The following is a 24,054-nucleotide window of genomic DNA, read 5'->3' as shown; positions in this document are numbered from 1 at the left end:
GCTTTAACTTTGGGTCGTGTCTTAAACATTTTACGATCGCCCGTGTTGCTTACTTTGCCCTTAATTCGCTGCAGTTAAAGTAAAAACGACATAAAACTCTGACAGTTGTGGAAACGGCAAATAGTTCAGCTGTGAAAATTTCAGAAAAAGTTTCAGAAAAAAGGGCGTTTTCATTGGCAATGGGGCGCTTTTAGTCAGATTTCTAACCATTTTAAGAACATTCCGAGTGTTTGTATGTATCGCTTTCAGTAGTCATTTATAGCCGTTTATGGCCTTTAACTAACTAAAGTATTTTAAGTAAGCTGCATTTAATAATATTAATTAAAATTATATAATTATTATATATTATTTATACGCGATATCTGCCATTCAAACGCTAGGCTATATCAAAAGCGTTATTCAGAGAAAAATATTACCTACAAATAATACTCAGATCATAACATATCAGATATATCAGAGAGCTTCAAATTAGTCTGTATTTAAAGCACATTTAAGATTAAGTTTTTCAAATAACTAGAAGCCTCTATTTTAAGCCTAAAATTGGAAAAATTCTATAATAATGAAAACATATGCCAAACAGGGTATGTGTCCATGCTAAGTTCGGCTACTCAAGATCCAAACCAATTGACAATCGTGCTTTATATCAACCATGCTTTTCGTTTACTCTTAGTAATCAATTATTCGACTAAATTGCAGAAAAATGTATAATGATCCATAATTTTAAATAGCTTTTCGTTTTCGCATGGTGGAAGAAAACGAGTATTTAAACAATGGATGAATAGATGTCTCCTTCGAAAATATTAAGTTAATAAAACGATTTATAAAACTATGAAGAACTACTTCATAATCGTTTTATGTTTATATAGTTAGGAGTAACAAGTAAGGAGGTATAAGTAGAGGTATAACCAAACATTTCGTACTTTGGCAATATCAAAGTATTAAAACCGGTTTAATACTTTCAATTACATAAGGCTTGTTGGTAATAGGGGGTATTGAGCGATCACCCGGTTTTATTCATTTTAAGCACAGAAATGCACTGTTATTAGAAAACACATTCTCTCAATTTTATTAAGATAACTCACATATTGGCCGATATATGAGGTATAAAGTCAGCTGGAAGTTCGAAAATCTTTATATTAGGTTTATGAGGGGTAAGGCAAGTATTAACCCTACTCTCCCATTTCTCATACACTGAAGTACTATTATCAGGAAAATATTCTTTCGGAATTTCAATTGTATATCCCATACATTGACCGATATTTTCGATCAAAATTCAACTAGTGCTACTGGGGTCCACATGTTCCGCACCTAGGGACTTGAAGAGTTATGATTGGATTTGAAGAATTTTTGTTCATAAGGTGATATACGCTAAAGGTATTATTGTATCTCGTTATATTAACTGCTCATGATTTGTACGCAGGAAAGTTAAAGAATCAAATGGAATTAAAAATTGTGGTATATGCGAAAAAGGCGTGGTTGTGGTCCGATTTCGCCCATTTTACTACTTTTCGCACTGCAACATAATAATGTTAGTAGAATGTAGTGTACCGAATTTGGTTGAAATGGGTCGGTCGGATCCCGAGACGCCGAGACGCCATGCTCACTTTTGGGTGAAAACACAGGATCCATTAAAGGCTGTCATACCATTTTAAGGTGTATTTTGTAATTTATTTATCGCGATTTGAGTAGTCTTAAATAGTACCGTTATATGGGGAGTGAGCGGTGTTATAATCCGATTTCATCCATTCTCACATTGTTAGTAGGAGTTCGTATATTTTCCTCTGTACCAAATTACAGTTGCATATCTTAATTTATTGGTTAGTTATGGCACTTTATAGTTTTTCGTTTAATGGCGTTTTGTGGGCGTGGCACTGTTCTGATTAGATCCATCTACGAACACGTAACAAACGGTAATAGTAGAAAAACTCATTATGAACCTTAACTGATTGATTGATACATCAGTGATTTTTTTCTAATTTTGATTGATTTATCTGTGAACTCTTTAATTAGTGGACTACCTATCTACGCTTCGAAGTAGAAATCACGAAATGACTGATTTTCGAATAAGAATAATTAAATTTTGAGTGCTCTGACCTAAGCTTGCTTGCGTTGCTTGGTTTTATTATTATTTTTTTTTTTTGTCGGTAAGACACTCTACTAACTTTTATGACATATTTTGTACATTTTGCTTGATATATTTTACAATAAGTATCAAAAGCCGTATCAAAATATTTTTTCCCATATTTTTTCTCATTATATTCATTTGAGTTTGATTTGGTTTGGCATGTTTGTTCTTCATAAAGTCATTATGGTAGATTTAATAGTCTTTAACCCAATTTCCTGCTTTATACATTAAACAATTCATCGTAAGTAAAAGATAAGTCCTATATTATGAGTACCAAGAAGACAACTTCATACTCCAACTTGCTGGTGATGCAACTTGGGCCAAACAAGATACAAAAATCGAAGCTCAGGATACTCATTCAACAAAATAAAATTCTTTATATCTGCTAAACTCTTGAAAGATACGCTTTTCGGAATATTTAAGAAAAGATTTGAACGACGAAGTAGAAAGCAATGTTATATTACAGATTGCATATCTTCAGCGTAACTCAGGAGGAGACTTGCTGAAATACGTATAACCGAAGGAAGTTTTTGCGCTAACAAATATACTCCTACCACAATAGTGATCCTATAAAACAATTTTAAAGTACTCTTTAATAGCATTCTTAGTTAATTTTTTCAACCTATAGTATATAACTTAATTCTATAATTGAAATTTTCTTATTAAGAAGAAATAAATATTACTTACCGTGCTCTCTAATCGTATGTTTAAGGCTATATTATGGTTTTACTTTGTTAAAGTTGTTATTATTCTATTTTTCCAGTTTATTACATTTAAATTGCGTCACAATATTTCGCTCTTCCTTTTAAAGGCAGACAAAATACTCTTAAATGCTTTCAAAAATATTGTAAGTTTGCTATCGAGGAATAACTATCTCACAAAATACATTGCATAGTTTTGTTCAATGTCACACAGTCAGCTATTTAACTGCGCAAAGATCACACTCACAAAAAGGCACACGCACTTATTTACTTTACTCGCACACTGCAGCTCACCGAGGTGATGGCAACGAACTAACACGTTGTAAGGTCGACGTAGAACTAAAGGCTTCAAGCAGGGAAAAGTGTTGTTATAAAAATTAGAAAACTTCTTTCACCAGACCAGCCGCCCAAGTTGCTACCTATGCCTATGTATGTGTGTGTGTGTGTAGTTGCAGAAGAAATCTGAGAAAAGCCATCAGCAACTTCTTTCAGTACTTCCTCTGTGCCAAGCAAGTACGAATACCTATACAAACACATGTGTTGCTGCCAAGATGTTGCACTTTAAAGAGCATAAAAATCTCTCAACCTTCAATGGTCGCTTACTTTGTTACCGTGTTGCTTTTGCTGTCTGCTGGCGTGGTGTGGAGCAAGATGATGCCTTCACTGTGTTGTAGTTAGCAGACAATGAGCAGCTAAAATGTCATCATCATCATGATGATGAGGCAAAATGCGAAAACAACATTATTATAAGTAGTTATGTATATGAGTATTATCGTCAATGAACTTTGAATGAGTTCTAAATGAACGTGATTTGGAAGATTTCGATATTTTCTTTTCAATGAAATAATAGAAATTTGAATTGATTTTCCATCACATTTCTTATATAATTTTTGTCGACCTTGCATAGAACCTGTTCTGGACTTGTTTTTGTTGATTGATTAAGTGGCAGTAGCACTTTCATTTGAATATTTTCTTATGCATGCGTATTTTTTTTATAAATGAATAGAAACCTTCTTTCTGACAAAATTTTTTCATTCGTTTACATAAAAGTAGTAAGATTCTCATACTTAAATCTTTTATATTTTAATATTTGTAAATAAGTACGAAAAAAAAAAAATATTGTAATCAACAAAATTTGTATGCCTTTGACAATTGCCAATGCACGCAACTGTTGAATGATGCATATAAAGTCACATCACCTAACAGTCAGCTGCATTGAAATATGTTAAAGATATGCTATAAATATTTTCGCTTTAGCACTGAAATGGTCTGCACTTAAGAACTGTTACCTCTAACATAGATTAAAAACTGGAAGTAATACACATTTCTCTTGACATTGATGAAGCTGTACAACAAATACACAACCAAACATATATAATTACATGTACATATGGTAGAGTACCACCTTCAACTTCATTTGATCTACTCTGCTCTGTTAAAGCGGCTGTATACTTTACAGCGCACGCTATATAAACAACTATTTAAGCTCTTCAGCAATGCGCATCGCTCTTGGAAAGTCTTTCATAAGCTCACAACAATATCACTAAAGCAATTGCGCTTGACTTGCTGCACATTTCGTTAGCACACCTGTGCGTGAGCACTACTTAGTAGCGAGCACCTACTACTGTTAAGATCGTACATTGACCGTGGCCGCCTCGGGAACTGGAGCGTATGCTCTCTTCTTATAACATTTCATTAAAATCTCAGGTATGTAGACTCAACATGTTCATTACTCTTGGGTCTTGATAAAAAATGCGTTTTGTTGTTGCTATTATGCGTTTCAATTTACATCACAACATAATACATACATACATCTTAATGCCGCAAAATATCATTTCACTCCTATTACTACATATCACATCACATCTTATAAAATTATGAGCGTTCAAGCAACATGATCACATCACATTTCCATCATATGGTTCAAGATAATAACATGACTTGAGTTCATATCACATTCAAATCATATATTCTAATCTCGTGACAAGCAGAAGCACATTCGGTATGATAAAGTCATAACTTTTACAAGCATACATCACGTGACCAAATTATTCATATAATAATCATATGATACTGCACCACCTATATCACATCACAAGAGATCATAACCAGAGTCATATCAGTTACTATCGCTAACGTTGCCTATCACACAAGTTCGTATCAATCAAAAATCACATGATCACATCACAAGAGGTCTTATCAGTCATCATATCAGTTAATTTCGCTACCGTTGATTATATCAGCCAAAAAAATTATCACATCATATCGAACAAAAAATAATTATCACATGATATTGTATTATCGTTGAGACTAACGAATCATAACAAAACATCACAAGTCACATCATAAGATAATAACACTCGAATGTGGAAAAATCCACAGGAAAAATAATCACATCAATCCATATCAACTAGAAAACCATCACACGAATTAAAATCACTTCCAAATGAAATCAAATAAAAATACATGATAAAATTTCAACTATCACCCCAGAAGCAGACAGAACTTCAAGAACAATCACATCATATCAAAGGTATGACCAACTACATCACAAGAGGTCATATCATTCAGAGTCACATATGTTACGGCACTACATTTTAAATCATTACATGACATAATATAAACCAAATATAATCACATATAATCACATGGTATCATATAAACTCGTCAGATAAGTTAATATCAACTTCAAGCATAATCATATCAGATCATATCAAAAGTAGCACATTAAATATGTCAACTCATACAATTCCAACCATACAGTCCCAAATCTTATCAAACAGAGAAAGATGAAATCACATCATCTACATTAGACTCACTTCATATAAATTAATATCACATCACACCAAATCATCTGAACTATGAGCCAACCACTTAAGTTTATATATTCAATCAAATCATCTCTTATGATCATATCAACTATAGTATAACATTACAAAGACCAGATATCGGATATAATGAGACTATAACATGGACTTTATTCGTATACCACAAAATAATATCACGTTCACTGAAAACGCATCACATCGATTGAAATCACTACAAGTCACAGAATACATCATATCTTATCAAATCGTCAATACATGTGATATCACACCACAAATAGAATGAGCTCATATGTCATTATCAAGCAACTCTTCTTTTTTGTTGTGACTTTGCCGCAATTAACATCATAATGAAGCAGATCATGTGACAGAAGGGCTCATCACAACACAATATTAATTTATTACACCATGAGCAAAAATGCTTGACTTCAACTTATGACAACTTTTTTGTTCCCTTATATACTGAAATAAATACGCAAAAAATTATCTCACTTTACGAAGCATAATATTAGTTGATCCATCAAAAATATATATTTTTAATATTTCTCTTTATTCGAGAGTGATTTTATTTTTTATAAAAAGTTGGGACAAGTATTCAGTTGATTAAATATTTCATCAGAATTTGTTGCACTCTTATCTTAAAACTATTTAAATGCCTATGAAATTTCATTAACATTGGTTGCATTACTGTCAACAGAGAATGTTAACTTAACAGTTTGGCTGTAATCTATGCATTGTTGAATATTTTATAGCATATGTTAAGGCGCAGTCATAAATATTTGCGTTGAAGTAGATCTTAACTTTGATTATTTTGAATATTGAAAGGTTCAAATTTTCTTTGCTTTTGTGATAAAATAATAGTATTAGTAATAAAATAGTCATTGTTTTCTAATAGATGCTCTTAGTAATCTGCCTCTCGCGTTGTGAAAATGCGAGCGGGTTACGCCATATGTCTTTTGAAAGATAAGATTTTGTACTTGAAAAACTTCAAATAACGTTTTGTGACTACTTGAATCGGTATTGTTTAACCGCACTAAAGGTGGATACCAGTAAAGAGAAAAACGCCAAATTTAACAGTTCCTCTACGCCAGAGGCGAAAACGCAAGCCAGGTGTCTGAAAATGCAAATATATATTTAAGTAAAGCTGACATTTTACAGCGTGTTTATATTTTATTCAACGGCATAGTTTTCGGTGGAGCTTTTGACCCCACGAACAAAAGGTTACATATAATACATTGTACTTTATGTAACTTATACGACAATTTTCTTTTTTAAAGCTTGCCAGTTGAAAAAAATCGTAATAAAATCAACTTTTGAACCTTTTGCTTTTACTGCAGTAACAGATCCATTGTTAAACCACTTCAAATTATATTCCACTTCTAATTTTTAATATCCTTGCGCATCCGTTTTTTCAGTAAGAGAAATATAAATGTTTGAACAGATAGCTTGAGAAAATATATACTCAGCACCAAATAAAAGTAAAACGAAAGCATAAAAGCCTTAACAACAACACTCACAACAGTAACAACAAAATTGCAAAATAAAGACACATACTCCGCCAACTAAGACGGCCTTTTCTGGCCCCACTCTCTGCGAGGCTGCAATAAGCAATAAAATTTACACCTCACATAAATCCTCTGGGGAAAGAAAATTGATCCTAAATAACAGCACACAACAAAAGACTACAAGCGCACAAGAACAACAATACAATAGCCATTGAAATTAAGTGTTGTTGCACTTAAAGCGAGATATTGTGGCGATACTCGTGCATTTACATGTGTCTTATGATACTTTTAACTTGTACTTGCAACGAAATGTTTACACATGTAAGCCGTCAAGTATGGTTATGCATGTGTGTATGTGTGTGTGTGCAAATGTTGCGATATAAATATTTATGCTTAGGCAAGCAGCTTGAGCGCCCAAAATGACCCAATTTCCATGGGCAACAACGCTTAACTGTACTTAGTTGTCCATTCGCAATTTAATGCCGCCACTAACGCCCTCAAGTGCATGGATATTCATTAACTTCAATGTCACCGTTACACAGTCTAAAATCACCGAACGCATTCGCATGAAGGCAGAATTTATTTAATGGCGCTTAGAAAGGAGTCAATGGGTTCAACAAAAGCACTCACAGTTGAATTTATTGGAGCGATTTTGAATAAAAGCCTAATCTCTTCGCCGAATTTCTAAGCCAACTGGAGTATTTGTTTGCTGTGTTGGTAGTTAATTGATATAGGGAAATTGGAAATCTGCTGGAATATTTTGATAATGTAAATAAGAGTCTGTAAAGAAACGCGAATCTAAATGTTTAAGCCTTGTCATATCAAAAGTTTTTTTTTAATTTTTTTTTTTTAAATTTAAGTAACTTTTTCATTGGAATAATATAAAGCATATTAATATTATTAAAGCTTTGAATTGTATTTAACATTATGGTAAAGTTTTTAGTCTTCGCATCGAAATGTAGGCAACATTTTATAGTGTGTTCTTTATTGGCTTATGCGGCTATAGCCGGGTTTACAACACCGCGTCAGTCACGCATGCTTTCGTTCGATCATGTTCTACAATGAAGCTGATACATTCTCCTTATCAGTTCATCGCCGCCGTATTTGAAAAGCTCGGCAGGCAATCCATCGGCCCCCGCCGTTTTGTTGTTCTTCTGACGGATAATCGCTATTTGCACTTTCATGGTCGGGCAATGGAACGTCCGCACCATCCTCAGCGATTGGGGAATCGGGTTCAGCATCTTCTGGTGTTATGCTTTCATTACTCTTCAGCAAGCTGGAGAAGTGTTCCCTCTAGATCACCTCTGGGGGTTCTATAAGCGTATGCTCTGGTCTTGAAATCTTCTGTTAGTCGCCGGATATTTTGGTAGAATTTTCGAGCATTACTCCTGTCGGCCAGATTGTCAAGTTCTTTGTCCTCACACATTTCGAGCTCTCTGTTCTTTTGTCTGCAAATGCGTCTCGCGTCTTGCTTCTCTCTTTAACTCTCGGTACCTAGCCCAACCCGCATGTATCGTTTGTAACGTTGCGAGGTAGGCAGTATATTTTCTCTTCACTCCAACACGGCTGTCCACATCCAGCTGTTCTTTTCCATTTTCCGAAAGCCAATGGCCTCATTTGAAATGCCGTCCCACAGTTCCCTTATACCGCATTGCTTATGAGTGCTCTCAGAGAGCAGGAATGCAATGCAAGTAGAAAATCGTTCGGCTGTCTGTTGTGATTGCTGCTTCTCGACGTCGAACCTTCCTTGTATTGGTTGACGTGTATTTTTTGCTCGAAGTCAGGTACGTATCTTAACTGTAACAAGATAGTAATCCGAGTTAATGTTAGGACTTCGGAACGTGCACACGTCTAAAACGCTGGAGACGTATCTTTCGTCTGTCACAATATGATCGATCTGGTTATCGGCATTTTGATCCGGCGACAGCCAGGTAGCTTGATGAATTTTCCTATTTCGGTATCTAGTTCTACAGATAGCTATATTTCGGACTCCGGCGAAGTCGATCAGCCTCAAACCATTTGGGAATGTTTCATCATGGATGCTAAATTTACCGACCGCTGTGCCAAAGTTACTTTCTTTGCCCACCCTGGCGTTAAAGTTGCTAAGCACAGTTTTGACATCGTGGCAACTCTCATAGAAAGGCAAGATTCGACAACGGATTCTCTCTCTCACCACGAATCCCACACCGAATTTGCGCTTTTTTATATGGCCGCTGTAGTAAATGCCACAAGAACCTACTTGTCTTTGTCCTTGTCCCGTCCATCGCATTTCTTGGACGGCGGTGATTTCAGACTTTACTTTAACGAGGACATCAGCCAGCTGAGCAGCGGCACCTTCCCAATTAAGGAACCGGACATTCCAGGTGCATGCTCTCAAATCGTAATCAATAATACGTTTTCCGCGGTCGTCATAAAAAGTGGGGTCTCTCATCCGGGGGTGTTTTCTATCTTTCATTGGGGTTTTTATTTTACGTTGTGGGTGCCAAACTCAACGCACAACCCTGGGGAGGATGATTTGCTTTCTCACTTTAGCTCGCCTTTACATGGTTTTTTTGGCGACCTAGAGGATACTTGGTCTAAGACCGCAAGTCGTGAGCTGCTTGAGCCATATGTAAAAGAGTAATTGTTGGCCACTCCCAAGTGAATGTTAATCAGATAACTTTCCTCACTTGCATAAACTTCTACACATGACTCCATCCTTCCAATAGTTACCTTAGTATATTTTATACAAAAAAAAAGCATTTTGACTTAATTTTTATATATATATTTTTTTTACTTCCTTGACATAATATATTATGAACAATTTACTTTTCAAGGCTTACTTGGAGTTGCCATAAGTAAAAAGTTTTAATACTAATATAATAAGAAATACTTAAAACGAACTCCGAAAATGAGAGTAATATTTCAAATTAAAATATTTTTCACCATTTTCTTTGTAGTATACAGGCTTCTATAACAACAACACCAAAAACTTTACCTTCTGCTTTACTCACACAAGATATCTAAACATATGTACATATATATGTATATAATTGTAGCCAAGCCAACTGCTTCATGAATTTGCATGCTTAAAGCTGCTCTTATGTACGTACATGCATGCCTATGCTCCAACAAAACCACCATAACGCACATACATATGTATGCTTCTCGTATTTCGTAGCAATTTTGCAGTGACATTTCTCGCGCTCCGCACAACAACCGTTGCATTACATTAATTTATTTAAATTCGCCATTGACTAGAGCGGCATTTGTTATGGCTGTAAATGCCGTTACACTTACGAGAGTGGGTGGCTGAGGTGGACGCAGAGGTTGAGCGCACATGAACTTGTTGCACACATAACATATGTATATGCGGCACGTTCGTACAAATGTATGTGTGGGTGTGTGTCGCCGCTTCATTCATGGCTGCTGAACTGGCAACCTACGCGTGGCAACCCTATTCTGAGTATACGCCATATGTGACTTTGAGTATAAATGTATGTGTGTGTGTGTGTGTACATGTGTGTAATGGAATAAGCGCAATTTCACAGCGCGATTTCCATTAACAATCGTGTTTAGATCTTCGCAAATATTCCATGGACCAGCACTCGGTCATGGCTGAGGGACAAATAAAGGTGACCAATAAATGTGCTGAAGGTTGCTTGAGGGCGTTAATGCCTTATTTTTATTGCTTTTGTGTAGCGCACTTATGTAGGTTTCCTTAGAAGGGCGTTGTAACAGTTGTTGTATTTTTGTTGCTGCGTTGACCGAATCCATTTCCATTTGCTTTTGCACTTTTTTCATCTAATTTCTATTAAACTGTAATTTTTTTCGCGCATAAAAATTAACATTTGACAACTTATTGCTGACATAGTCACCTTCTTCACCTGCAACGGTACATTTCACGGTTTTATTTTTGTTTCATTAATGCTTATGTGTGTGTTGTAATATATATTTGCACCCTACAAAGAAAATTTGTTGGTGTTTTTTGATTTCGAGGAGGTTTTATGGCACTATAGATTTAGAATTTACTTTTTGTGTATTTGTGATCGTTGATTAGTGTGGGTGATAACTTTTGAGTGTCTTTGATTCGCCAGCTCTATGCTCACTGGGTTTGAGCTCCGCTGCTCTTCAAAGTTTGGTGAACCGCGATACTATTTAATGAATTGAAAAATAATGGCGAATGTATGCTAAAAACCTTAAACCTTTTACATAGGGAACATATGCTATTTTCATCTCTGATACGAGTATCATTATGGGGGTTAATATAGGTATGGGATATATATCGGATACATACGGGATATATACCGAACACATATGGAATATATACCAGATACATACGGGATATAGACCGGATACATATGGAATATATACCAGATACATATGGGATATATACCGGATACATATGGGATATATAACGGATGCATACTTATGCTGAGCTTCTACCGGTAAATGATATCACAGAGGAAAATTGGTTTGAGGGACCTTTCGCATAAATTAGTAATACTAACACAACCAATTATATTTTCAAACTTTATGTTGACTTAATAGGCTTACATAACGTTTATTTAAAAATGAGGCTTATTTGATTTTCCAAATTTTCTACCTAATAAATCACTTAGTGAAACTGTGCTAAATGATAAATGTCGATAGATAGATTGAATGTTGAGGAATGCACAACAACTTGTAAGCCATAGCGTCCTCTCCTGATATCAGAACACATCATTTAACACGGTTGAATCAAAGAGGCTTACTTAAAGTTCTTGGAATAAAGTTTGTAATGTGTGGTCTCACTTCACTCTCTCTCTATCTTTATTTGCTCGTTAGCCTGATTCCTTCTATTTTTTTTTGCGATTGTGGAGCAAACAAGGTTATAATCGCGTAAGCGGTGCCTATGGCAATAATAAGAAGAAAAGTTGCAAACAAGGCGTCTGCGCTCTCGCCTATCTATCTATATACATACATTGTGGTTACAGAAACGATCCACGCAGCAGTAATCCAATCTATGCAGATGAGACCTGCGTTCACTGTGACCACTGCCGATTTCCTCAATTCCTGTTTAAAAAGAGGTTATTTGCATGGCAACCCAGTTAAGCATTTCCATCCAATCCAACAGCATTGTTCATTTGATTTTCATTGATCTCATCTAGGCTTATATCGTTTTTTCTGCTAATATTTCCACTAGGTTTTGTAGCGCAGTGATGTCCAGAATCATTCAGTGACGTGCATATGACACCGGTGATACATACGCATGCGAGCTCTGCATTTTCGTTAGCTGTAGGGAGATTCTCATAGTGCTTGGAGCCAGAAACTTTCGTACCGAAAATTACTCGTTTATTTACATTTAGTCAAGTTCACAACCTTTGTTTACATTCGGGGTTATTGACACTTTTGTTTACATCTTATAAAGTCACTGTACGTTTGTTTATATTTTTCGAGGTCAATGAATCCTTCATTTACATATTGAAGTTAATGATCCTTTTGTTTACATTTTTCCAAGTCCGTAACTGTTGTTTTCCTTTAGCAAAGTCCATAACCTTTGTTTGCACTTTGGGGTCTATGACTACTTTGTTTACATTTCATGAGGAGCAAATTCAAAAGTTGATTCTTTGAAAAGCATTAGAGAAGCTTTCTCTGCTTTCGTATTCCGTAACCTAGTGTAAATATTTTAATTGGAATTTTTTTGAAAAAATCAGTTTTATCAACAAAAAAATTGTGCGGACGGAAAAAACAGGGAATTTTTTATTGGCGTTTTTATAGTCGATTTTATTATTCTCTTTTCGTGGCTCGGAAATAAAAAACAAAAACAAAAAAGCTTGCCTAGAGCAAGCACTCCTTAATTAGCTGAACTGGAGCATAGGTGGCTTCAACTACCACAACTGGTCAGCTTCAGTGGCAACATGCCTACGTACTTATCCGTTAGGTGACGGATAAATTACATAACTGCATATTTATACTTAGGTTCCAAGTTCTTTATATACTTCACTTCCCTCAAAATATTTTTCGTTTGAATTTGATATATTTAATATTCAATATTTGTCAATACTGAAAAAAGAAAGAAAATATTTTTTCATATTCAATTCACACTTTCCTATCAATAGGCAAATTTTACATAATTTTCCTAAGATTTTTAACACAACAACAGTAACTAACTAAAATCTATTCAAGTATTAGCGAAAGCACACCACCACACAAAACCCAGAAATGTTTACACAAAAGGAGTTAGCTACGTTTTTCTTTATGAAGCGCACAGATCGCAAAAGTATATACACGCAGATTAGTGAGCTTGTGAAGACGGCGCAGGAAGTGGCCGAGCGAGAGTTGAATCAAAGGCGCGAGCGGCTGCGCACTATGCTCGAGCATGAGGACAAAATCTACGAGGAAGAGTTCGCTAACAAAGTCAAGTCGCGCATAGACGAGGACATACAGCACCGCAAAGACGCTTTGTTCAATATAAAGGAAGAACGCAAGCGGTTAGAGAAAGAATTCTTAGAGCGCAAGACTATACAACAACAGTTCGAGAGTTGCTATGAAATACGCGAGGCGTTGCGGCGCAAAGAAACCCTGCAAACCAAAGAGGTGCAGTTAGAGCAAATCGTCGAAAAAGAACGCGCACAACTGCGCGAACGACAACTGGACGATTATTGGTGTAAAGTACGTGATGCGCGCACGCAGCGCTATGATGAACGGCAGGCAGACGAAACTAAGAAAAAGTGTGACATCAAGCGGAGCATGCGTTGCGTTCTGGAGCAGCAAATGGAAATGCACAAACAAGATGAGGAGCGTGAGCGCGAGCTCAAACGCGCGGAAGCTATGGAGCTCAATAAAATAATGGAGGAAATACGCTTGGAAAATTTCGATCGCCTGCGTTTGGGTCTGCCCAAAACGACGCTTGCTTATCGCGAAGAGCTGTTGGGCATGATTGCTGAAAATAAAGCGAAACGCGATGCTGAAGAGTGTGAGCGCATAGAAGAGCATCGCCAATTGATGAGGGATGTGGCGCGCGAGCAGCAGGAGTACAGCGCCGCTGTGCTGGAACGTAAACGCGCTGTCTACAACGCGACAATGGAGTATCTCGATTACGCGCGACGAATGCGCAAATTGGAGGAGGACACACAGAATATGCGCGACGCGCGTATCGACGATTTGCGACATGTGGATATTTGTACGAAGAGTAATATTCAGAGAGAACTACAACGCAAGGCGGAAATAGCAGCGCTCTGTTATGCTGAGTTACGGCGGCAAATATGCGAGGAATATGAACGACGCCTACGTGACATACAAGAACTGCGCGAGCCTAAAATAATCGAAAATCGGTTTGCGCGTCCCGAGAAAACACGCGCTGATATAATGGCCGAACGGCGCAAGATGCGCGCTGGCTTAGATGAGCAGCTGATTGAAAATGCGCGCGTACATGCCGAGGAGGAGGCCAAGTACAATGCGGATCTTAAGTTAGCTATTAATGATCCCGAATTCTGTACCGAACTTGCGGAGAAATATTTGAGCGCTGGCATTGACTACTTGCCGCCACATGCTAATTGGCTGATTTATGCTTGTCCACAGAAGCAAATCGTCGCAAAGCGAAACGCGCCAGCTGCCGCTGGTGAACGCGAAGAAGACATGGATGATGCTTGCTTAAAGCCATGCGGTTGTGGGGCGCGCACGGGATTGGAGTGCACACACCACAATTGGTCGGCGCATAAGCGTGGCGCAAACGCTGATGCGAAGCGAAGATTGGAGCTTGAGTCTTGTTGAGCGCGAAACATTTTAAGGTTTTTTGTAATATCTTTTTTTTAGAAAATTATGAAAAACTAAAAAATTGTGCATAGAATTTGTATAAAAACATACGAAATGCATAAAATATATTTTATAATTTTATAAAAACAAAAAAAAAATTATTTGATTTGCAAAGAAGGAAGCCTGAAACCGACTAATTGTTTTCGAACACCTTAGGAATATTTATGAGGGAAATATTAATAAACAAGCTTTGGAAAAATACTCTCCATTTATTAACGCTCAATACATTTTGTTACAATTAAATAATTTTTTTTTAATGCATGAAATTTTATAATTTTTTTTGGCAATGAAATTTATAATTTTTAATTTTTGTATTTGAAATTTTTGGTAAAATTTTTACGCTTAATTTTTTGTTGTTTTTTGATTTTGTACTTTTCTGAAATATAAATAAAAACTTTAAGCAAACACTCTACGCTTAACAAGTTGCAAGCTAAAACCGCTTACGCTCGGCGTCTGGCGCACGCTTACTCGCCATCCAATTATTGTGCGGGCAATCCAAGTCAGCGCGCGCTTGACAACCGCATGGCTTGCGACAACTGTCTTTGGCGTCATCCTTGCTATCGCCAGCGGCGCCTAGCAGTGGTTGTTTGTGAGCGAATTGCCGCTGTGGACACACATAAATCAACCAGTTGGCATGCGGTGGCAAATAGTCAAGACCCGCGGCCAAATATTTGTCCGCCAATTCTTTGCAAAAATCAAGGTTAACAGCGGCCTGCTTCAGTTCTGCATTGTACTTGACCTCTTCTTCTGCGCGTACGCGCGCATTTTCAAGCAGTTGCTCATCCAATCCTTTGCGCAACTTAAGCTTTTCGGCCATGAGTTCGGCGCGTGTCTTTTCTGGGTGCGCAAAGTGATTCTCAATGATTTTCGGTGCGCGCTGTTCTTTCTTATCAAGCAAACGCCGTTCGTATTCCTCGCATATTTGTCGCCGTAGCTCGGCATAACAAAGCGCCGCTATCTCTGCCTTGCGTTGTAACTCTCTCTTTATATTACTTTTGGTGCAGATATCCACATGTCGCAAAGCGTCAATATTTGCATTGCGCATATTTTGTGTGTCCTCCTCCAGCTGGCGCATACGACGCACGTATTGGAGGTACTCCATTGTTGCATTATATACAGCGCGCTTACGTTGTAGCATAGCGGTGCTATGCTCCTGTTGTTCCTGCTTGATCTCACGCATCAGCTGACGATGCTCTTCTATGCGCTCGCACTCTTCAGCATCACGTCTCGCCTTATTTTCAGCAATAGTGGCAAGCAGGTCTGCGCGATAGGCCAGCATCTTCTCGGATATGCTCGCGTGTTGACGATCATATTCTTCCAAGCGCACCTCTTCCGCAATTTTAGCCAGCGCTTTAGCCTGCTCGCGCTCAGTGGCACGTTGCTTTTCCGCCTCGATCTTTTGCATTTCAATTTGTTGCTCCAAGTTGCAACGTACTTTGCACCTCATATCCTGTTTCATTTGATCCTCTTTTGCCTGTCGTTGATCATAACGCTGTGCGTTAATCTCGTCCACTTTGCGCCAATAATCATCTTGTTGGCGCTCCCGCAGCTGAGCGCGTTCTTTCTCCACCATTTGCTCCAACTGTATCTCCTTCGTCAGCAAAGTTTCTTTGAAACGCAGCGCGTCACGCACTTCAAAACAGCTCTCCAATTGTCGTTGTATGTTTTTTTGCTGCAAAAACGCTTTCTCTTGATGCTTACGCTCTTCTTTGATTTGCAATAAAGTTTCCTTGCGCACGCGGATGTCTTCATCAACGCGCGATTTTACTTTGTCTGCGAACTCTTTTTCGTAGATTTTGTTTTCTTCCTCTAGCAGCCGACGTAGGCGCTTGCGTCTTTGGTTCAATTCATTCTGCGCCACATCTTGTGCGGTTGCCACCAGGTCCCTAATCTGCGTGCACAGACTCCTCTTGTCTGAGCGTTCAAAGAAATCGCACACTGCCAAATGGTTTTCGACCCTCGGATCTAGGAACAGATTTCTTGCGCGAGTGTACATTATTTTGTTAGATTTTTAGAGGATTGATTATAAAATTGTTTTTTCCAAAAAAAAAAATATTAAAAAAATGTAAAAAAAATTGTACAAAATTACAAAATTTGTATTATCGTGAGTGAAGTGAGAACTGAAAATGGAATTTTTTGTTTTTTCAAATAGACATTTAGAATTTGTGTAGCTCAGCTTGCCTTATTCAACAAATTTTTAGAGTTGTATATGTTAATAATACAATGAATATGCAATGAAAGAATGGTCACCGGGTAGAGTTTATCTGATCTTTTTTTCGCAATCATTTGGGAGACAAATAAAGTTTTAAGAAGTATTTACCTTGAGGATGATCTAACTTTAATATCAGGATTTTAGTTTTTCTAGTTTCGTAAGACTGTCAGTGACATCTGTGCCAAGCGACACGTCAAAATAATCCTTGGTGTTTCTGAAATAAATAAAGGGCATTCGGCGTTTTTTACAATTAGTGTCTTATAGAATTATTCAAGAAAGAAGTTCCATTAAACTTTGTATGCGGCAGCAGATTTCTGGTGCCCAAACTTTCAGAATGTTGGTAAAAAACTTCATTGATTCATTGATTGCTTGTCGCGAACAGGTGTTTTGCATTCCAACAAATTATTCAAAGAGGATCAAGCGCGTGTTGACGATGAACCACGTTCAGGACGGTCATCAACATCAACTGATGTTCAACACCAACAATTTCAAATAAGAGATGTGAAAGTATGCTTGGTTCCAAAAATCACCCTTTTTTTTGAAAAACAGCGTGGCGTTAAGGTCTATGAAAGAATGCTTTTCGACTACTCGGAAGTCGTGAAACGTTTTACTACTAGCAATGACCCTTGGATCTATGCTTACGACCCGGAAACACCCGATCAATCAAACGAATATCGTGACAGAGGTGAGCCGACAGGCCGACAGCCGAGCAGGTTTCTTCGATTATCGAAGTACGATGCATTCCGAATTTCTTCCGACCGGCCAATCTGCCAGCAAGGAATACTATTTGTGTATGTTATGATTTTAAAGTTATGGACAAAGTCTTACTATTATTTGTTCATGGTAGTATATCAACTAGTATGTTGGACTAGCCCTACTGGTCTGTATTTTTCAAAACAAGCAAGCTGAGTTCTTTAATATGTCTCACCTGTTGGAAATTATCAGCTACTACGCAGTGTATTTCCTCAAGCTTGTTCCAAATGGAAAAATATGCTATTAGTGTGCTGGTTAAAGGTTATACGCATGGCTTGATTGGACACAATGTTTTTTTTTTCATCAAAGCTGGAAGAAAGCTGTATATATACCCTTCATAAATACACAAGATTCCAGGGAAAAAAGTTTACCATACAAAGATTGGATTTTTATCGGTTGTTGTTGTTGTTGTTGTAGCGGCAAAATTCTGCCAGATTGATTCTTAATTTTAATGCTAATATGGGTGCGTGTAATCTATTAACAAGATGTGTATTAAAACCAAAAGCAATAACTCAAGATTAATACGATTTTGGCCTTTACATATACACCTTCAATAGAATGAAGCCTAAAAAATAAAGCTATATAAAAGTTATTGGCGTTGATACGAAATTTTCTGAAACTATCGAATAAGAATGCTATAACTCATAAATACTTAATTTTAAAGTTGGTTGAATTTTTCTCTTTTTCGGACTAGTTATTTTGGCTTCAAAATACTAGTTAAAAACCAGTATTCTGAAATTGGCAATACTAGTTAAAAAATAGTATTTTTCGGATTAGTTCCATTATAATCAGTTTGAAAGTTAACTCCGAATTTATTTCAAAGCTGATCTGAATAAATGTGTGTATATCTTTCGAGTTTCAATTAAATTATGTAAGTGATTGAGTGACTTTTAAGATCCTGTCGAATTCGTAGCTGAACAGTTTCACTTTATGCTCTCTTTTACATGATGGTATGTAACAAAGAATATATGAGCATATGGATGTATTGTAAGCTTCATTGCGCAATAACGAAAAATACTTACCAATTTGTATGACATCAAAGCAACTGACAAAATGTCAAAGTCGAAGTCAAAGTCAAAGTGAAATTCAATGTCAAAGTCAGCGAAATGATTTCACTAACGAGACACATGCACTTTGGTCAATACGCGGGAATAAGATATATACAAACATACCATACATGTAATCTTACTAATAACAACAATTCAAACGAAATATAGATATAAAGGAGAGCCGATATCGCATCAGAAGGTCGCGTTCACAAAAATTTACTTTCTCAATACTTTAATGCAGTAAAATTCTGTAATCATCAATTTTTGGCTTATTTTTTGGACATATAGTAAAATGGAGTGATAAATTCGAGCATAATAGAAAAAACCAAGTGGAGTAGTGGCATTACTGTCTGTCTTATATATGGTCTTTATGGCAGCTTGATTACCTTTCAATGCATATATCTTAATGCTACTCATCCAATATATTAGTCCCGATAATAACGTTAAAAAATGCAAAGCTTGTAATATAATAATAAAAAACTCATTAAAATGTAATTTAATAAATTAAATACAAACAATTACCTCACCTAAAACCACTCGTAGGTGGCTCTGCCATTCTTTATAGCCACAACCACACTCTCACTTCATGCGGACTCTAATCAGATAGGAGAATGCGGCGACAGCATTCGGCATTTTCATACATCGCGGAAGTGTCAGAGCCATAAAATGGAAAATTTTGTATCTGAAATTGGCAAGTCTAAGCTAACGCCAACTAACCGCAAGACGCAACCATATGTCAGCATTTCGAGCATCAATTTATTTACTCAACTAGGGAAGGACGAGCTGTCAGCCAGACAATGTCACTCCCTTGGCCAGTACGTCAGTCATCGCAGCAACGAGCACGCCAATCAAGCGCAGTGCCCATTGAAATTATCATACGAGTACCTTTGTGCTGTCGACTGCAGTTGCAGGTCTCTGCTGCTGCAACAACATTTTTATTGCGCTTATTTCCATCATTGTGGGTGTTGATTAAGGTGGAACTATGGTGGGTAGTAGGTGGCTCGTGGTTAACTGTCCGCGCGAATTATGCAAATGCTATTGTATTGGTTGGCAGCTTATATTTAATGGTTATAACGGTATTTAGTTGTTAAAGATAACGGTAATTGTGGCGTTGCAACACACCTCTTTTACATACTTAAAAGGGCTTACATGCAGAGGCTGCATATTTTAGTTGAATGTCCGGCAGCATAAATGGTGAAGACTTGGTTGGTTGTATTTCTAAGACTTGCTGCACACAACGTTTTCTCCTGAATTAATTTTAGGGGGAAAATTTACCATATATGGACTATTATTAATAAAAAATATATTTCTGAGGTTGAAGCTTGAGAGTTATCGCGTCTTGAGTTCAATATAACAGTAAATATTATCTAATACAAAGTTTTCATTTACATATTTTAATAAAGAATTGCCTTCTTTATTATCTTCCTTATGCTTTGGTCTAACAAAGTTTTTAAATCTTTAATTTTCGACAATAAACATTAAAAATGGAACAATTTTACCACAGCGACACCTATGAGTAAAGTATAAGCATTGAACATGAATTACTACCCCTAACAATACACTATAAAATTGGGATTTATTCCATTATCTGATCAATTTCAAATTAATTTGGCATACATATTGCATCAGCAACTTAAAATATTCAAGAAAATCCCTCATTAAAAGTTTAAAAATTCGTTTGGATTTCGGATTTGGATTTCGGTTTCAAAATATTTCGATTTCTCGAAAATATGAAGATTTTAGGTTACGAGGTGGATCTTAACAGAGATTCCACTTAGACAGCTTAGAACTTCGGCCCGTTGTGGTACATAAAACTGCTATATGAAGATCATAAAACCGTTCCAAAGCACTTTAGGCATATCACCAATTTGTTGAGGCGTTAATGTCAGTTTCGACTAGGACTCTTGGTTCACCGATGATAAGACTGCCGAGATGTTTCATCTTCAAATTTGCAAATGCGGGACAATGGAGAAGAAAGTGTCTGAATGTTTCCAGCTCACCCTACTCCATACAACATTGACAACTTGCGTCCCTCAAGATTTTGAAGCACACCGCATGAATGCCTATTAGAAAATGTCCAGTAAGAACTCTTACTATCGCGGCAAGTTAAACTTTGCTAAGGAGTAGTTCAAAAAATCTCCTGCGATCTACTCAACAAATGTCTTATAGTCTCACAAAAACGGGTCGTCGATCAGCGCCTGCTAAGCACACATGAGATCTATTAGTGCAGTGTTAGAACGAAAGACGGCAATTACGATCCAACTGGGGAGGAATTTCCTATTATATTCTTATGCATATATATTAGGGCTTCCACTTTGTAATCAATAGTGGAGACGCAAACCACTTATGGAAGAAATTGCCTTTTCAAAAATATAATATAAAAAAATTCTGCTGGCATCCAAAAGAACACTAACTTATGTATATCTACTTGTAGTATATTTCTTATATTTATTTGAATAGACGAAGCTTATATCCGATGCTACTGAACACCTCTCATTAACGAGCTTTATTAAATTTATTCTAATCTTAATGTATTCAGTACTTAAAAACATAATTTCTCTCGTAACTCTGGGTACAAACATAGTTTTGTAATCGTTTCTAATTTCGAATCGCCCATCGATGAGCCACGATCAGCACGTTCGCATACAAATTGATTTGAATTAGTTGCGCCTAATTGGAGTGCCCGCGGTCACAAGCACCAGCAGCAACTAGACATAAAGCGGTGAATGCTTAGATGGCAACATTTTGATCGCTTGCTCACTCACACTGCATAAGCTTACACACGCTAACGCCGTAGACAATACACCATACACTCGGACGCGTTGCTGATCGCGCGCTCGATCGATCGGTGAAGCTGCCGGTCGGTTTTAGTCGGGTTGTTGGCTGAAAAAATGACAAATTCCGCATCGTTTTCTAATGCCCTTTTTAAAATACAATTTGCTGGCAGCCAGCAGTTATGACTTCCTCCACAATGCCTTGCCGTCGGCGACTGCAGTGACGCGATCATGGCGGTGGCGTGTGTTACCACACATACATACATATATACAGAGTATGTACACTACATAGTGACCATTAGTGGAGCAGGCTGTGCTCGCGGCAGCTGCGTCTAACAGCGTCTCGTTGCAAGTGCGAACGGAAGGTTTGCTGCAACGGCACTTGTGCAACGCCTTTTCCTTGTTGTCCGGCGTTCCTGATTAATGAGCGTAATTTCTCTTTGCACATAATGCCACTACAGGTACTTATATATATATAATGTATACCATATATATACTTAAATATGTATGGGTGTTGCTGTGCGGCCACACTGGAGTAGCTTACGTCCCTCTCGCAGCGCATGCGCAGAAGGGCAACTTACTGTGCAACGCAGCCGCCGTTCCGATTTGCAAACTGTGGCAGCAAGTGGCAGCGGTGTCAGAATTTATTGGTAAATCCGGCGTACGGATTGTGCAAATGCTTGTGAGCAAGGCGCGCAAGGCGCGCAAGGCACTGCCTCTCCCACTGCCTCGTCATAACTGTTTAAGCCGCTTTACAAACGAGCTTGAATGATTTGCTTTGTTAACTCATTGATCGGCCACTCGCGCTACAGCTTCGTGGTGCTTTGTTGTTGCAACGACTAGCTGTGTCTCTAGTAGTGGCGTGGTCGAAGCGTAAGCTTCTTTGCTTACGGTATTACCGTTGGGCGTTGCGTTCGCTACGAAGGTGTAACAGCAATATCAGGTGATTGCATAATTTATGAGAAAATAACAAACAGTTAAACAGGATGCTCGGGCCAATCGCAGGAAGCGTCTATTGCGCGTCAATATTTAGTAACGGTTCCTATTTATATTTCCATTTATTGTCGGCTTTATTGGCATAGCTCTCTTGAAAAATGAAAGTTTGTTGTTGCAGGTTCATACCTGTGGATGATTCTTTGCAATTAGGATTATTTATATACATTTGAGAGATAGGAGAGTGAAGTTGGTCTACAAGTGCATTCTCTTGTAGTTTAGAAATTATAGCCGAGACGCAAATCTATAGCAGAGACATCCACCAAATGCAAATAGTTTTAGGATAATTAGTAATAGTCATTTAATATTTGAAGAAATATTTTATTTTGTTTGAAGTTGCTACACTTGTATTTAGCTGACATAAATATCATCGGTGTACGCCAGCGGCTGTACATTCGCTTAGAAGATTGTACCTTCTCTATTTACATCTGCCGGATCGGATTACTCTTTTCAGCAATATATTGATGTGGTCATTTGGTATTGAACGACTGGGAGAGGTCTTTCCCAATTCTTAGTTTTACGATGATGCCAAATTCAGAATTAACGGCACAGAAACAGATGCTTTCGAACGCGGCTATAAAATTGACGAATAGGTGGTGCGTGTCGATCTTCTTTCCACGGATCTTTACAGAGATTTGGCACGTATATGCGGCATTAAGAAGGCTTATCCACGGTAATTGGCGCAAATTGTGGGGTAACCGTGTTTTGCATGCTTTAATCCAACCATATATTGCAAAGGAGCTGATGCATGTACCTTGTCAGTTTATTTGAATAGCTCATCCGGCAATCAACCGATCCCTTCCGCTTTATTGTTCGACCGGCGGGTAATTGCTATTCGAACCTCTTCATGCTCATGTAAGTATATATTATATAAGTATTATCGTCATATATTGAGTGCAGCCCTAACTTGTCAAGCTCCTCATACTCACGCATTTCCGTCTCTTTCTTTTTTGGCCTGCGTATCGCTTCCCTCTACAACTTTCGATATCTGTTCCACTCTGCTCGTGTTGGGGTTGATCGCAACATTGCGAGGTATGCAGTCCGCCTTTTCTGCAGTGCGATACGGCAATCCGTACTTGTTTTACCAGCCTCTTCGAAAATCAATAGTTACGCTGGCAGCTGAACGTTTGGAAGTCAATAAACGTGGGGTCTTTCGACTGAAGTCCCATGGGCGAGGTATCCATGTTGGGTAGGCGCTTTCTTCATGACCGACGGCCGCTCACAAGCGCACCTTTGGTGAGCAGACGCTGTAATTAGACTTCAATGATTCTTTACACCGAACATCGGCGTGGTTCCGCTGCAGTTTTCCCAGGTGCGTAGCGAGTGCACAAGATTAGAAAT

General features: G+C 37.7%; 2 protein-coding genes across 2 annotated transcripts; one reads left to right on the top strand and one right to left on the bottom strand.

Moving 5' to 3' along the window:
- Positions 1 to 13,205: 13,205 nt before the first annotated feature.
- Positions 13,206 to 14,890, top strand: LOC120782632 (trichoplein keratin filament-binding protein). Its single transcript, XM_040115000.1, has one exon. The coding sequence runs from the start codon at positions 13,340 to 13,342 to the stop codon at positions 14,888 to 14,890; it is 1,551 nt and encodes a 516-aa protein (XP_039970934.1). The 5' UTR covers positions 13,206 to 13,339.
- Positions 14,891 to 15,293: 403 nt separating this feature from the next.
- LOC120781253 (trichohyalin-like) lies at positions 15,294 to 16,998 on the bottom strand. Its single transcript, XM_040113407.1, has one exon. It carries the CDS (start codon positions 16,926 to 16,928, stop codon positions 15,363 to 15,365), a length of 1,566 nt encoding a protein of 521 aa, XP_039969341.1. The 5' UTR covers positions 16,929 to 16,998; the 3' UTR covers positions 15,294 to 15,362.
- Positions 16,999 to 24,054: the final 7,056 nt, after the last annotated feature.

Source organism: Bactrocera tryoni, chromosome 1, assembly GCF_016617805.1.
Source record: "Bactrocera tryoni isolate S06 chromosome 1, CSIRO_BtryS06_freeze2, whole genome shotgun sequence".
NCBI classification, from domain to species: Eukaryota; Metazoa; Arthropoda; class Insecta; order Diptera; family Tephritidae; genus Bactrocera; species Bactrocera tryoni.
Note: the sequence above shows the minus strand (reverse complement) of the source record. Positions and strands in the feature narration are given on the sequence as shown.